General features: G+C 42.1%; 1 protein-coding gene across 8 annotated transcripts in view; it reads right to left on the bottom strand.

The window, feature by feature from the left end:
- Atp6v0a1 (ATPase H+ transporting V0 subunit a1) overlaps positions 1–16196 on the bottom strand; it is a 69943-nt gene that overhangs the window by 31163 nt on the left and 22584 nt on the right. For 6 of the 8 annotated variants that reach the window (XM_070027999.1, XM_070028002.1, XM_070027997.1 and 3 more), the window contains 5 exons: positions 10406–10509; positions 8956–9082; positions 6253–6335; positions 3672–3765; positions 418–630 (listed from right to left, as the gene is read on the bottom strand). In XM_070027999.1, the coding sequence (XP_069884100.1) occupies positions 418–630; positions 3672–3765; positions 6253–6335; positions 8956–9082; positions 10406–10509 (621 nt within the window). The remainder of the gene's footprint in view (positions 1–417; positions 631–3671; positions 3766–6252; positions 6336–8955; positions 9083–10405; positions 10510–16196) is intronic. The other 2 variants (XM_070028004.1, XM_070028003.1) reach the window with 1 other exon arrangement.

Consider the following 16196-nt stretch of genomic DNA (forward strand, 5'->3'; position numbering starts at 1 on the left):
ATGCTAAGAATCATGGGCATATGACCAAATCATTTCACCTGGTTGGTACTGTAGGACATTCTGTTTACATATAAACTATAGGATACAAGAATTATAATATTAAAAACTCTAAAAGTAAACTGGGCACTGGTGGCTTCGAAGGCTGAGACCTGAGGATCAGGGTTCAAAGCCATGAGACTCTTACCTCCAATTAACAACTAGAAAACCAGAAGTGGATCTGTGGTACAAAGTGGTAGAGTGTTAGCCTTGAGTAAACAAGCTCAGGGATAGAGCCCACATCCTGAATTCAAGCCCTATGACCAATCAAAAAAATAAAAAAAAATAAAAATAACTCTAAAAACCAAGATGTCATAAAATGGAATTGATCAGAACCTCTCTTCCTGGTGTAAGCTTCACTGGTTAGCTTTGGAGACTCACCGTGCCCCTTCTGAGTGCAAACTGGATGGAGTCAAGGTCAGTGACAGGGCACCAGACTTCTGCAATCAAGCACTTCTGAGTCACATCTATGTTGCACAGGTTCAGGGTGTGGTAGATAGCCTTCATCTTCCGCACCTTGATGAACCAGACTCGAATATTCTTAGCAGCTGCCTGCAGAACCCTCTGGCGGTGATCTTCTGTTTGATTCAGAACCTTTGGAGAAAGGAACATATCTCAGAATAGGAATGACAAAGAGGCATAGCTTTTTTAAAAAGTTACCAAAGAACTACCTTATTCTTTCTCTGGCTGGATTTTGGATTCTTGGTCAAATTACAAAAAAATATTAGTTCTATACTAATGTACATTTTCATTTAGCTTCCAGCTAAAAAGACACCTGAGAAAAGTTTTTAGCTTTCTCTTTATTCACCCACCAACCCAAAGCACAACAAATGTAGTTTCCTAGCTTTCACTTGGATGGCTAAAGAGCAATACTTTCCACATAGAAGCCTGAACCTGAAGAGGTGGGTAGCACAGGTCCACAAGCTTATAAGTAGACAGTCCCACACTTAAGAACAGCAGCAGCAGAATGCCCTGCATGTGAGCCAGCACCACCAGAAGAGTAAAGTACTAATCACCTGACATGCCTGGAATGTGATCTGGGAGATATTATGACAATGAGGATTACTCACAGCTCCAAATGAACTTGGACTGCCACATACAACTGTCATCACAGATAAGGCTTTACTCCCTAGGTAGGCCTTTTTTGTTTTTTGTTTTTGCTGCTAATCCTAGTGCTTGAACTCAGGTATCCTTGTGCTTTTTCTTTTCTTTTCTTTAAGTGTATTTTATTAAACAGGGAACCAGTGGCTCATGCCTGCAGTCCTACCTGCTCAGGAGGCAGAGATCTGAGGATCATGGTTCAAAGCCAGTCTGGGCAGAAAGGTCCCCATGAGGCACTTATCTCCAATTAACCACTCAAAATCTGGAAGTGGCGTTGTGGCTCAAGTGGTAGAGCACTAGCCTTAAGCACAGAAAGCCTCAGGGACAGCACCCAAGCCCTGAGTTCAAGCCCCACAACCAACAACAACAACAACATATATTTTATTGTTATTGATGTACAGCGGGGTTATAGTTATATAAGTCATCCCTGAGCTTTTTTGCTCAAAGTTAATGCTATACCACTTGTGCCACAGCTCAACTTCTGACTTTTTTGGTAGTTAACTGGAGATAAGAATCTTTTTTTTTTTTGTCGGTTGTGGGGCTTGAACTCTGGGCCTGAGTGCTGTCCCTCAGCTCTTCAGCATAAGGCAAGCGCTCTACCACTTAAGCTACAGCGCCACTTCCAGTTTTCTGGTGGTTTATTGGAGATAGCAGTCTCACGGTCTTTCTTGCCCGGGCTGGCTTTGAACCACGATCCTCAGATCTCAGCCTCCTGAGTAGCTAGGATTACAGGCGTGAGCCACCAGCGCCCAGCTTGGAGATAAGAATCTTATGGGCTTTCCTGCCCAGACTGGCTTTGAATTGCAATCCTCCTGAATCAGCTTCCTGAATAGCAGACGCCACAAAAACAAAACAACAACCAAAAAAAAAAAATCTTTGATGACCATAGTGTGCATAATACACACTGTGACTTGGTCAAAATCTAATTCAGTCTCAATGGATTTTAGAATTATACCAAGGCTCTTTGCCTGGACTGTGTAGTTATAATATCAATATGGCTGGGTGCCTGTGGCTCATGCATATAATCTTAGCTACTTAGGAGGCTGAGACCCGAGGATCACGGTTCAAAGCCAGTCAGGGCAGGAAAGTGTGTGAGACTCTTATCTCCAATTAACCACCAAAAAGCCAAAAGTGGAGCACCAGCCTTGAGCACAAAAGCTCAAGGACAGAACCCAAGCCCTGAGTTCAAGCCCCAGGACCAGCACCAAAAAAGAAAAGATAAAAAGGTGACCAGATGGTCTGGGAATATGGCTTAGTGGTAGAGTGCTTGCCTAGCATGCATTAAGTCCTGGGTTCAATTCCTCAGTACCACATAAACAGAAAAAGCCGGAAGTGGCACTGTGGCTCAAGTAGTGGTAGCCTTGAGCTAAAGAAGCTTAGGGACAGTTCCTAGGCCCTGAGTTCAAGCCCAGGACTAGAAAACAAAAAAACAAACAAAAAAATGTGACCAGAAACACACCATGCTATAACAGAAGCTGCCCAGGGAGAAGAGTATGTGTATAAGGGTAAGACTGACTTCTGTATTCTTTTTTTCTTAGCTAAACATACTCATCCCTGCTGCCCACCTCCACTACCAGTACTGAGTTTTGAACTCAGGGCTTTGAACTTGCTAGGCAGGTGTTCTACCACTGAGCTATGACAGCAGCCCTTCCCTTTTTTTGTTATAAAAAAATATTGGACTTACTGGGTATCAGTGGTTCATGCATAGAAGAACTCTTAGCTCCAATTAACCACCAAAAGGCCCAAAATGGAGTTTTGGCTCAAATGGCAGAGTGCCTGCCAGCCTTGGAGCTAACAAAGCTACAGGGCAGTGCCTAGACCCTGAGTTCAAGCCCAATACCATCACACACACCACACACACACACCACACACACACACACACACACACACACACACACACACACACACACACACACACACACACACACACACACACACACACACACACACACACACACACACACACACACACACACACACACAATCCCAGACTCATAAACTAGAGAGGATTTAAATCCTGATGCCTATAGCATTCCTGCCTTGAGGATAATAATAATAATATATATATATATATTTTTTTGCCAATCCTGGGGCTTGAACTCAGGGTCTGGGTGCTGTCCCTGAGCTTCTTTTGCTCAAAGCTAGCACTCTACCACTAGAGCCACAGTGCCACTTCCAGCTATTTCTGTTTATGTGGTACTCAAGAATCAAACCCAGGGCTTTATGCATACTAGACAAGCACTCTACCACTAGGCCACATTCCCAGCCTCAACTAACACTATTATTAACAGTCATTCCTTGAGACATGCTCAGCTCCCAGGCAGACTTATACAAGGGTACAACCCCCCTTCCTATCCCTTTTTTTTTCCCCTTCCTTCCTCTCTCTTCCCTCCTCTCTCCTCTCTTCCTCGCTTCATTTCTTAATGTATCCTCAACTTCTGCAGGTGCCTAACAAAATCAGTGATTTAGGAAAGACAAAAGACCTCTACTGTAGTAGTTCACAAAAACAAAATTCCCTCTGGCCCTTGGTGTACCATTTGGAGATCATCAATCCTGGTATTGACTCCGGAAGCCATCTCTTTCCTTTCTTGTGGTGTCTCAGGGCAGGGATAGAGTGAGGCTCGGAACCTAAAATGTATGGGTATGGCCTTAGGAACAGTGAAGTTTTTTTTTTAACATATTCAATTCAAGCAATCTGGAAAAGGAATTCTAAATTACTAGCAGCACAAACAGGATTAAGTAAGGCTAATGCATTAACCAGCACTAATTATGTGAAGAGGTTTACAGACAGGGTAATAACAACATTTGAACTATTTTGAAATTCTCATAGCTATGTAGTTCTCTTGAGATATTAAAAAATAGTAAGAAAATTTATTGCAAATTTCTAGGGGAAAAAAATCCATGTAAAAAACTCTGTCAATATGGCAGAATTTCAGAAAAGCTATGGCTTAATGCACATATGTAAATCCACTGTCCTAGATAAAGAAAACCGGTGTTTTTTTTGGTTGTTGTTGGTCCTGGGTATTGAACTCTGGGCCTCTGCACTGTCCTCCAGCTCTTTAGATCAAGGGCTAGCACTCTACCACATGATACACAACAACGCCACTTCCAGTTTTCTGGTTTTCTCCAGTAAAAACACTGGAAATAAAAGTTTCAAGAACTAGCCGGGCGCTGGTGGCTCACGCCTGTAATCCTAGCTACTCAGGAGGCTGAGATCTGAGGATCGCGGTTCAAAGCCAGCCCGGGCAGGAAAGACCGTGAGACTCCTATCTCCAATATACCACCAGAAAACTGGAAGTGGCACTGTAGCTTAAGTGGTAGAGCGCTCGCCTTGAGCTGAAGAGCTGAGGGACAGCGCCCAGGCCCAGAGTTCAAGCCCCACGACCGACAAAAAAAAAAAAGTCTCAAGAACTTTCCCTTTGAACCTCGATCCTCAGATCTCAGCCTCCTGAGTAGCAAGGATTACAGGCTTGAGCCATTGGCATCTCACTAAGAAAACTGGTTTTGATGACACTAAAATAAACAAACAAAACACTTGGGATTATTTCTTTTTCTAATGGTTTAAAATAGACCTAACAGGAAGTGGTGCTGTAGCTCAAATGGTAGAGAGCTTGCCTCGAGCTGAAGAGCTGAGGGACAGTGCCCAGGCCCAGAGAGTTCAAGCTCCACGACTGCCAAAAAAAAAAAAAAAAAGCCCACAATAAAATAGACCTAACAGGGGCTGGGAAGGTGGCTCAGTGGTAGAGCGCTTGCCTTGCATGCCTGAGGCCCTGGGTTCGATTCCTCAGCACCACATAAGCAAAAAAAAAAAAAAAAAAAAAGAAAAGGGGGGAGGCTGGGAAGGGATGTGAAGGGTAAACAAAGGAGGAGGCTGCAATGCTTGGTAAGAAATGTATGCATTATCCTGCCCATGTAATAGTAACTCCTCTGTATAGTATGCTCACAAATAAAATTAAATTAAATTAAAAAAAAAAAAAGAAGCCGGGCGCTGGTGGCTCACGCCTGTAATCCTAGCTACTCAGGAGGCTGAGATCTGAGGATCGCGGTTCAAAGCCAGCCCGGGCAGGAGAGACCGTGAGACTCCTATCTCCAATAAACCACCAGAAAACCGGAAGTGGCGCTGTAGCTCAAGTGGTAGAGCGCTCGCCTTGAGCTGAAGAGCTGAGGGACAGCGCCCAGGCCCAAAGTTCAAGCCCCACGGCCGACAAAAAAAAAAAAAAAAAAGAAAAGAAAAAAGAAAAAAGCCGGAAGTGGCGCTGTGGCTCAAGTGGTAGAGTGCTAGCCTTGAGCTGAAGAGCTGAGAGACAGCGCCCAGGCCCAGAGTTCAGGCCCCACGACCGGACCCAAAAAAAAAAAAAAAAATAGACCTAACATTAGTAACCAACATATTTACCAGGCACCAGTGGTTCACTCCTACTGGGCAGAAATATCCATGCAACTCCATCTCTAGCCACTGCAATAAAAACTGGACTGGAGCTCAAATGGTATAACACTAGCCATGAGCAAAAGCTGAGCAGTGGTAGGAACACCTACAATCCTGGCTACTTAGGAGGCTGAATTCTGAGAGTTGAGTTTCAAAGCCAGCCCAGGCAGACAAGTGCAAGAGATTCTTATATCCAGATTACCTGTAAAAAGCAACAAATATAACTGGTGACTCACACCTATAATCCTAGTACTATGGAGGCTGAGATCTGAGGATCATAGTTTGAAGCCAGCAGGAAAGTCCATGAAAGTCTTATCTCCAATTAACCACCAAAAAGCTGAGAAGTAGAGCTGTGGCTCTATTGGTAGAATGGCTTGAGCAAAAAGCTAAGCAACAGCACCACAGCTCTGAGTTAAAATTCCAACATCAGCACCAAAAATAACCCAATACATGAAAAGAAATGTGGTTCAAGTGGTACAGTATCAGTCAGTCATAAGTGAAAAAGGAGACAGAATGCTGACAAGAGTTCATAATTCAAGCCCTAATACTGGCACATGTACACACAAAATAAATGATATATTCACCATGTCAAAATTGGCTCATTAGGATATGCACTTCACTATTCTGATTCCTAAACCTCGTTAGTCAAGCAATAGGCTGTGCCCTCTTAGGTAAAAGCAGGTGCTTCTTACCCTTCACAGATTTTCTTGACTCTGTTTTTCAGCTGATCACCTTGGAAGAAGATGATAAACACAGACTTGTGCACGTAGTCACCCTAGGGCCAGAAACAAACACAAGAGTTCAGACTTCTAGATGGGGATGAAAATCTCTTCAACATCTAACTTTCTGAGTGATCAGGAACAACAGGAATTCTTTAAGGATATGGCCTTCTTAACTTTAGCCACTATCAGTACTCCATTTCTCTCGTGTGTGTGTGTGTGTGTGTGTGTGTGTGTGTGTGTGTGTGTGTGTGTGTGTGTGTGTGTGTGTGTGTGTGTGTGTGTGTGTGTGTGTGTGTGTGTGTGTGTGTGTGTGTGTGTGTGTGTGTGTGTGTGTGTGTGTGTGTGTGTGTGTGTGTGTGTGTGTGAGAGAGAGAGAGAGAGAGAGAGAGAGAGAGAGAGAGAGAGAAAGCGCACCAGTCCTGGGTTTGACCACAGGGCCTGGGCCTGGGTGCTGTCTCTGAGCTTTTGTGTTCAAGGACAATGTTCTATCAGTTGAGCCACACCTCCATTTCCAGCTTTTTTATTTTTGGTTAATTGGAGATAAAAGTATCACAAACTTTCCTGCTTGGGCTGGCTTTGACCATGATCCTCAGATCTTAGCCTCCTGAATAGCTAAGTCAATGGTGACCAACTGTACTCCATTTCTTTTTCTTTTTTTTTCTTTTGGTCGTGAGCCTGAACTCTGGGCCTGGGCGCTGTCCCTCAGCACTTCAGATCAAGGCTAGCACTCTGCCACTTGAGCCACAGTGCCACTTCCGGCTTTTTGCTTTTTGCTTATGTGGTGCTGAGGAATCGAACCCAGGGCCTCAAGCATGCAAGGCAAGCGCTCTACCACTGAACCACCTTCCCAGCCCCTGTACTCCATTTCTTTTTTCTTTTTTTTTTTTGTCGGTCATGGGGCTTGAACTCTGGGCTTGGGCGCCGTCCCTCAGCTCTTCAGCTCAAGGCGAGCGCTCTACCACTTGAGCTACAGCACTACTTCTGGTTTTCTAGTGGTTTATTGGAGATAGGAGTCTCACAGTCTTTCCTGCCCGGGCTGGCTCTGAACCGCGATTCTCAGATCTCAGCCTCCTGAGTAGCTAAGATTACAGGCGTGAACCATCGGCGCCTGGCTTGTACTCCATTTCTTAAGCTTTATTACAAGAATATCTACATGGGGGCTGAGAAGTTGGCTCAGTGGTAGAGTGCTTGCCTTGCATGCCTGAGGCCCTGGGTTCGATTCCTCAGCACCACATAAGCAAAAAGAAAAAAGCTGGAAGTGGTGCTGTGGCTCAAGTGGTAGAATGCTAGCCTTGAGCTGAAGAGCTGAGGGACAGCGCCCAGGCCCAGAGTTCAGGCCCCATGACTGGACCCAAAAAAAAAAAAATATCTACATGATAACCTCACCTTCAAAAAAATCTTTCTCTGTTTTTGGATACAACAAAGAGAAGAAAGTCTACAATATGTTCCTCTTTGGCTTATTTTCCAATCAGCTTTGAATCTCATGTTGCCTAAATGACAGAATTATAGAAGAAAGGGAAGGAAGCTACTCATGTCTGTTTAGGAGCTTAGAAAGTCCCACACAGGGGCTGAGAGTGTGAGTGAGACTGAGAGTAGAGGGCTTCCTGGCATGCATGAAGCCCTGGGTTTGATCCCTCAGTACCACATAAACAGAAAAACTGGAAGTGGTTCTGTGGCTCAAGTGGCAGAGTGCCAGCCTTGAGCCAAAGCAACTCAGGGACAGTGCCCAGGCCCAAGTCCCAGGACTGGCAAAAAAAAAAAAAAAAAAGAAGTGAAATTTTTGCAGTAAATTCAACCTATGCTTCTAATCCCTGAAATTAGGACTCACTCTGTTCCAATAGATGTAGGTTATGAATTGTCAGATGCTAAGCTGCTAGGCTGTTCCTACTTTCCAAAATGCTTAGTAGGGAAAATAATCTTATCCTGCACAATATTTATTTATTTATTTAATTTTTGGTGCCAGTACTGAGGACTTGCATTCAGGTCCTGGATACTGTCCTGTAGCTTTTTTTCTCAAGGCTGGCCCTTACCACTTGATCTACACCTCCATTCCTGGCTATTTGCTGGTTAACTGGAGATAAAATTCTCTCAGATTTGGCTGCCAGGCTGGCTTTGAACCTTAACTCTTAGATCTCAGCTTCCTGAGTATTATTACAGGTATAAACTACCAGCACCTGGCAATACTTATTCTTAAACTAAGTTTCTGATTTTCACAGTAAACAAGTAGATAATAAAGTTTTTATCAGCTTATGAACATTAAATCTCTCCATTAGGAAATCTCTCCTCTTTTCTCACATGAACATTAATACATTTGGAACCAGATGTTTGCTGTAAATTAGTTTTCATAAAAGGCAATTTTTCTCTGACCTCCAGATAAGTAACAGGAAATATATAAAGTTAAAAGTTTAAAATTATTGGAAATAAAATTTCCAATAAAGATAATATCTCCATAGATAGATAAGGCTTGAAAATATGCATATGACATGTACACATCGGAATACATGAAAGTAGTTAAGTTAAAGAAGAACAGCAGTCCTCAAGTTCTCAGATCAAAGCAGGGATAAACAGAAGGCTCCTCTGTGAAGAGGAGGATTCAGGTGATGCCATGCTGTGCTACTGCTCTGGACTCCCTTTATAAGACCTAGTCCACAGGACACAATTTCCTTGTCTTACAGTCACAGGATCCTCCAGGGGGTTCTCGATTTCAGCCTGTCGCAGGAACACATTCCCTCGGCACACGCGCCAAAGCATGCGTTCAAAAGTAGGGATGCGCTCCCGGTTAATCACACCAGCCACGAAGCTGTGGGAAAAGAGCCAGATCAGGAACTCCAGTTGACAACATGGGTAAGGCAGATTGTGTATGTGAGCGTGTGCATGTGCGTGCGTGCGTGCGTGCATGCGTGTGTGTGTGTGTGTGTGTGTGTGTGTGTGCGCGCGTGTGTGATGCAGAGCTGAGGACTGAACTCAGCACCTTGCACTTGCTAGGCAAGTGCTCATCTACTGAGCTAAATCCCTAACTCTGGGATGGGAAGTTTTTGTTTAATTGTTTTATTGTTATTTTTTTCAACTTCTAGATTTTTTTTTTTTTTTTTTGTCGGCCGTAGGGCTTGAACTCTGGGCCTGGGCGCTGTCCCTCAGCTCTTCAGCTCAAGGCGAGCGCTCTACCACTTGAGCTACAGCGCCACTTCCAGTTTTCTGGTGGTTTATTGGAGATAGGAGTCTCACGGTCTCTCCTGCCCCGGCTGGCTTTGAACCGTGATCCTCAGATCTCAGCCTCCTGAGTAGCTAGGATTACAGGTGTGAGCCACCAGCGCCCGGCTCAACTTCTAGATTTTTTTATTGTGATGTTTTATTGTTATTATAAAGGTGATATAGAGAGGGGTAAAAGTTATGTAAGTCAAGTAGAGTACATTTCTTTTTGAACAATGTCACCCTTTCCTTGCTCTCTCCCCTTCTCACCCACAAATTATATCGTTCACTTTCAATGTAGTGTCCACTGAGTACCACTGCTGCATTTGTTCACCCTTTGTCCCTCCATTTCTGTGCCCCCCTTATCCTCCTAAAGACAGATAAATGAATAAATAAGACAACAAGAAAACAAAACAGCAGAGAAAAAAAAAATCTCGTTTCCATTTCCTGAAGTTCTTTTTAATAAATATTATTTTATATGATTAGAGGCACATAGGCATTGTGCCTTCGTGTTCCTCCCCTATGAATAGCCTCTTCTGGTCTTACAGTGTGTGAGTGCCTATAGTCTGGTATAATTTATCATATCCCAGGATATCTGAGATCTAGCTTCCACATAGCAGAGAAAACACACACTATCTGTTTCTTTGAGCAGGCTTACCTCACCCAACATGCAAAAAAAAAGTGAGAGGATAAAAATTATACACTACACATGACTATTGGTCAAAGGCCTGTTAGTCTTATCCTGACCTCAGCTGGCCCAGCTGAGAGTTGACAGACAACTCAGGAAGTGAATCTAGAGACTGAGAAATAGCTCTCATCAGGCTCACAAGAAAGTACATCCAGGCAGCAAGTCAATGCCCAGCCTCACTGCTCCTCTGAACAGCAAAGGAGAATATGATCCTATTGGATATGAATGGGCTGAAGTGGTACTTACCCAAGTCTTAAGGGCGTGCCTCTTCCCATCTCACTTGGCTCCAAGAGGGATGAGGACTCTTCCAACAGGTCTGGATCCGCCATCTGCTGATGATGCAATTCAGCCTGAATTCACAAATCAATTAATATCTAATGAAAATAGTTAGTGGCATGCAGGGAACGAGGAACCAGGAGACAGGTTCAGGGAAAAAAAGTGAAAAAAACACACACAAAAAAAACAAAACCAAGAATAAAACACCAAACAAACCACTGAAAGGACATACCCACAGAAAGAACAGGGGAATAAAACAAAGGAAATAAAGGTAAAGAAAGCATAATTTCCCCAGCAAAGAATCTGGAGAAATGATTTTAGAAATAAGGAATAGAAGAAAAACATTAAGTGATGGTGACATGTATAAATCTGTAACTTGGTGGAAGCCATTTTTCTCCTCAATGTTTCCCTGAATGAACCAGGAAATACCTTAGCATGTGAGTAGGCATCAGCTCTGCTAATACTCGAATTTCTAGGTAGCTACCAACTAGAACTTCCTTTGTGTGAGAATGTGGACGCCACAGATTCTCCAGGTAAGGAACAAATCACTGTGCTATCTTGAACACACTGTGATCTGAAGAAGGAAAGAAGGAGCGTCTCTAAATTTCTAGGTTCTCCAGGCCTTTAAGAAATTTAGGCTGGACACATCATGCTTCTAATCCTAGCTTCACAGGAACCTGAGTTCTGAGGATTGTAATTTGAAGCCAGCCTAAGCAGAAAAGTCTATGAGACTCTTATCGCCAATAAACTACCAAAAAGGTAGAAGTGGAGCTGTAGTTCAAATGGCAAAGAGCTTGTCTTAAGCAAAAGAAGCTCATGGACAGCACCCAGAACCTGAGATCAAGTCCAGGACCAGCACACACACACAAAAATCTGGGCATGCCTGTAATCATAGCTAATCAGAAGGATGAAATCTAAGGATTGAGGTTCAAAGCCAACCCATGCAGGAAAGTTCCTGAGACTCTTCTCTCCAATGAATCCCCAGAAAACCAGAAGTAGAGCTGTGGCTCAAAGTGGTAGGGCCCTAGCCTTGAGCAAAAGAGCTCTAGGACAGCACCATGGCCCTGAGTTCAAGTCCCAAATCCCACAAAGAAAAAAGAATTCAGAACACATATAAAATGCACAAAATATCCCCAAAGCATGGTATTAGAAAAATATTTCTTCACTGGGCACCAATGGCTCACACCTATAATCGTAGCTATTCAGGAGGCTAAGATCTGAGGATCAGTGTTCAAAGCCAGCCCAGGCAGAAAAGTCCATGAGACTCTTATCTCAAATTAACTACAAAAAAAAAAAAAGTATGTCTTCAAAAGGAGAAGAAGCACAATAGTTGGGTAAGCCTGGGTCTCTGCTGCAACCATAAAGGGGAGAGAAAGTGAAAATATGTTTTTCTAATGCTTTATTTTCTGATTAGGATTCTAGGAATACCAAAAAAGGTTAAGAGGCTTTACAAGAGAAGAATTCTTAAGAACACAGCTCAAGAATCAAGTGAAAAAAAAAATCAATAAACAAACAATCTAGACGCACTGGACTAGCTTAATTGGTCAAATTTAAAATGATTTCCACCATGACAGTTTATACAATGAAATGAAAGAGAAGGATCTTCCCACATAGAGGTCTATTATCTCCTTGCCTCTCTATCCAAATGGTCCTGCCTTCAGAATGGAAAATCTACTCTGAAAAATAAAGTCCAATTAACTTCAACTTTTCCATTGCCTGACTTCCCCAACTTTAAAATTCAACTTATTTGACCAAAGACAAAGAATCCTGAACAACCTTCCTATTCAAAAGCAATATAAAATGTTAGAATTTTTCTACATCCAAAAATTTCAGTTTGATCCTACTCCTGTCAAAGTATGCTATGAAAACATGCCACATGCTTACCTTCTTTGATAAAAGTTATAGGACAACTGGTGTAGCAAAGAAAGGGAAAATTCGATTTAAACCAGGTAAGTCTAAAGGCCAAAAAACTAAAAGCAATTATTTTGTGAAGTATAAAGCAAAGCAAAAGACAGGCATATTAGAAGGGTAAAGAAACACTGCAATGAGACTGCAATTGTTTAAGATGAGATAATGGGAACACCAATTACATGGGAATACAAAGGGTTTTTTCTTTTCTTTTCTTTTTTTTTTTTTGGGTCCGGTTGTGGGGCCTGAACTCTGGGCCTGGGCGCTGTCCCTCAGCTCTTCAGCTCAAGGCTAGTGCTCTACCACTTGAGCCACAGCGCCACTTCCAGCTTTTTTCTTTTTGCTTACGTGGTGCTGAGGAATCGAACCCAGGGCCTCATGCATGCAAGGCAAGCGCTCTACCACTGAGCCACCTTCCCAGCCTACAAAGGGTTTTTTCTGTTTCAACTTCAAACCAGCTGACTGGAAGTAACTCATTTTGAGTATTCAGATGACATTTAAACTTATTCTTGGGATAGCCCTAGACAAAACTCTCTCCTACTGTACTATATGGTTCACATAATCTCCTTCAAGTAAATCTTATCATCAAATGCACACATATTTGTTCTGACAAACAATAGATAGCACATAGCAACTAGAATACTCTAAAGACTTTCTGAACTATCAAAAGCTTCTTTATCTGGCACTCTCAGATAATCAGAAAAATAGAAGTAAGCAGAAAGTTCAATATTCTAGTTACTACTTTCACTACTTCGTATATAGAATGCTAAGTCTTAGCAAGGAAAGGTCAAAATTTATACACAAAATTGTGCTTGGTGGGAAACCAGGATGACCAGAACAACTGAAGACCTTTGAAGCAATTACTAAAATCACATTGTTGAACTTGTAACAAATAATAGAAACTCTGGGTTCTCTAGTAACAATAAAAATATTGTCAATGTTTCTCTAAGTTACTTGCTATACTCTCTGGGTTACCCCTTCCCACATTCAGAAGTCTGAAAGCCATGACTAACAGGAAGTAGGAGAGCAGAACTTCAGTTCTGTTTCTATAGTGCCTAAGTATATACAGCACATCCAGCCAAGCTACACCAGTTGCTAAGAGCAAACACTTTACCTCCCATCTGCAGTAAGAAGTTACGTTTCACCACTTCAGGTATTTGCCCAAGCCCCAAAGGAGATGGCAGATGAGAAAGAAAAATAAAGAAAGCAGATGGATGAAAAACTGAGAAGGAAAGGAAGGCAGGGGTCTGCATGCCATTAACCATTACTTTTCCAGTCTTCTTTACGTTCTCATATGTTATGGTGCTTATGGTAAAAGATGCAGAGAAACCTCTCCAGCTCTTACAGTTCTTCATAAGCAAGAAGACTGAGAAAAGGATAATCATTAACAAGTCATTTTAAATGCTCTGGATAAGAAATGGCTAAGTTGAATTTTTAATCACCTTTAATCATAAGAATATTCAGCATGTTTACTTTTTTCCTTTCTACACACCTTGCCAATTGTAATTCTTATGCCTAAATATGGAAAGAATATTTTCTGATTTAGCCATTTTATGCTAAGTAATTTCTGTAAATTATTGATTACATTCACCAAATTATTTTTTAAAAAAAGATGAGAGGCTTACTATTGATAGTGTTTCAGGTCATTTGCAAACACTAAAATATCTGATGAGAAACTTAAGTTTCTGACATTTGAGGGTCCCAGGTTTGCTCACTTTTTTTGCATCATCATTATCATCATTGTTAGATGAGACAAGGTTCAAACCATGTAGTTTAGGCTAATCATGAACTAGCTCTAGAGCCCAAGGCTGGTCTCAAACTCAAGATCATCCTCTCTCCAGAGGGCTAAGATTAAAGATGTGTACCACCTGGCTCTTTGTGTGATATTTAAACATATACTTGGATGTAGACACAACCACTATGAGCATCACTGCAACAGTAGGGCAAGACCTCTGGAAAGTACCTGGCCAAAGCTTTGCGATTATGGCAAGAAAGGGCAAGGCACTGACTGTGTACTTGACAGTAGAAGCAGTGGTTCGGTGGTTCTTGTCACATGTCAGGACTGCTGTGAGGCTGCTAGGGATTTAAGGGACACTGATGGAAATGGTTTGGGAGCAGCACTCAAAGCCAAAGCCTCATGGGCAAAGTACTTCCACAGACAGGGAGGGAGGGGATAGGGCAAGATCATAAAGATCTGGAGTTTACATTTGCTATTTAATGTTTAGACAGTAATCACAAAAAAAATCCTTAATTTATAATTTTAAAATTATGAATCATCTTTCTAAAAGGTTCCTTTCATTTTTACCCTTTTTGCTTGATTATCCTGTCTATCTAAAACTAGCTAGCTAGCTCACTGTACTGGAGCTTAAACTCAGTGTTTTCAACTCTCAGCTTTTTTGCTCATGGCTAGTGCTCTACCATTTGAACAATGCCTCAAGTCAGACCTTTTTCCTAGTTAATAGAATACAAGATTCTCCCAAATTTTTCTGCCTATGCTAGCTTCAAACCTAAATTCTCTGATCTAAATTACCTAACTAGCTAGAATTATAGGCACAAACTACCAGCATTCAGCTCAAGACTTGCACTTTTGCCTGGGGTGGCCTTCAACTATGGCCTCCTATCAATACTCTCCTGTAGCTAGGATTATAGATGTGAACCACAGAACCTAGCATATATTTAGATGGGGATCTAGCTATCTTTTTACTCAAGTTGGTCTCTCACCACATACCTCCTGACTTCCACCTCCCAAGAAGCTGGGATTACACTCGTGTGTTACCATGTCTGGGTTAGAAAATTAATTACTTAAATAATTATTTCCCTTAAGGGAGCCCATTTGTTACTCTTTATTCAGACTTTCAGAAAATAGGGAACTTACTCCTTAAACAAAGAGATCTTGAAATCCTTCCTTCATTCCTTCCTTCCTTTCTTTTTCAAAACAAAGTCTCACTAATTTAGTTCTAGCTGGCCTTGAACTCAAGATCTTCCTAATTCAGTCCCACCAATTCTGGGATTACAGGAGATGAAAGATATTACAGCAACATTTCAGCAGTAAACTAAAGGGAACATCAAAGGGGAAAAGCTAACCAGGCATTGGTGGCTCACGCCTATAATCCTAGTTACTCAGGAGGCTAAGATCTGAGGATTGTAGTTCAAAGCCAGCCCAGACTGGAAAGTCCATGACACTCATCTCCAATTAAGTACAAAAAAAAAATTGGAAGTGTAGCTGTAGCTCAAGTGGTAGAGGCCTAGTCTTGGTCAGAAGAGTTCAGGGGCAGTGCCCCAGGACTGACACACACAAAAAAAGGAGGGGTGGCTAGATATGGTGGTAAATGTCTGTAGTTTGTTCTAATGAACAAATATGTCTGTTGCAAAAGACCTAAAACACTTGGAAAGAGTTAATCACATTGTCCACACCCTCTTATGTGATGACTTTGGGACATTATCACCAGTCTCAAATTCTCAATTCAGTGAGCAAACTGAATTTTCCACCAAACCTCTACTGATACATAACTAGTCTGATTCTTGGGAGGACCTAGCAATTAAGTTCACATGAGCTTTTCTTCTGCCCTCACCTCCACAAATCTTTTTAATTGGTGTGGCTTCTCTTGAGTCAAATCTGTAGTGGCTGAGGAATGTATCACAGTCTCAGCACATTTCCTCTAGATTAGTGGTTTTCAAACTATCATGCTCACCTGTTAAAATGATGACTGGGCCTGACCCCAAAGTTTCTGACTCAGCAGGTCTAGGGTAGGATTGATAATTTCTAGTTCTGATAAGGTCCCAGGTGAAGTGTTGCTGCTGATTAGAGAACTGTACCAACTTTGAGACGTGGTCTCTTTTCAAGAGACAGAAA

This window comes from Dipodomys merriami, unplaced genomic scaffold, assembly GCF_024711535.1.
Source record: "Dipodomys merriami isolate MVZ:Mamm:240054 unplaced genomic scaffold, mDipMer1.0.p SCAF_19, whole genome shotgun sequence".
Lineage (NCBI taxonomy): Eukaryota > Metazoa > Chordata > Mammalia > Rodentia > Heteromyidae > Dipodomys > Dipodomys merriami.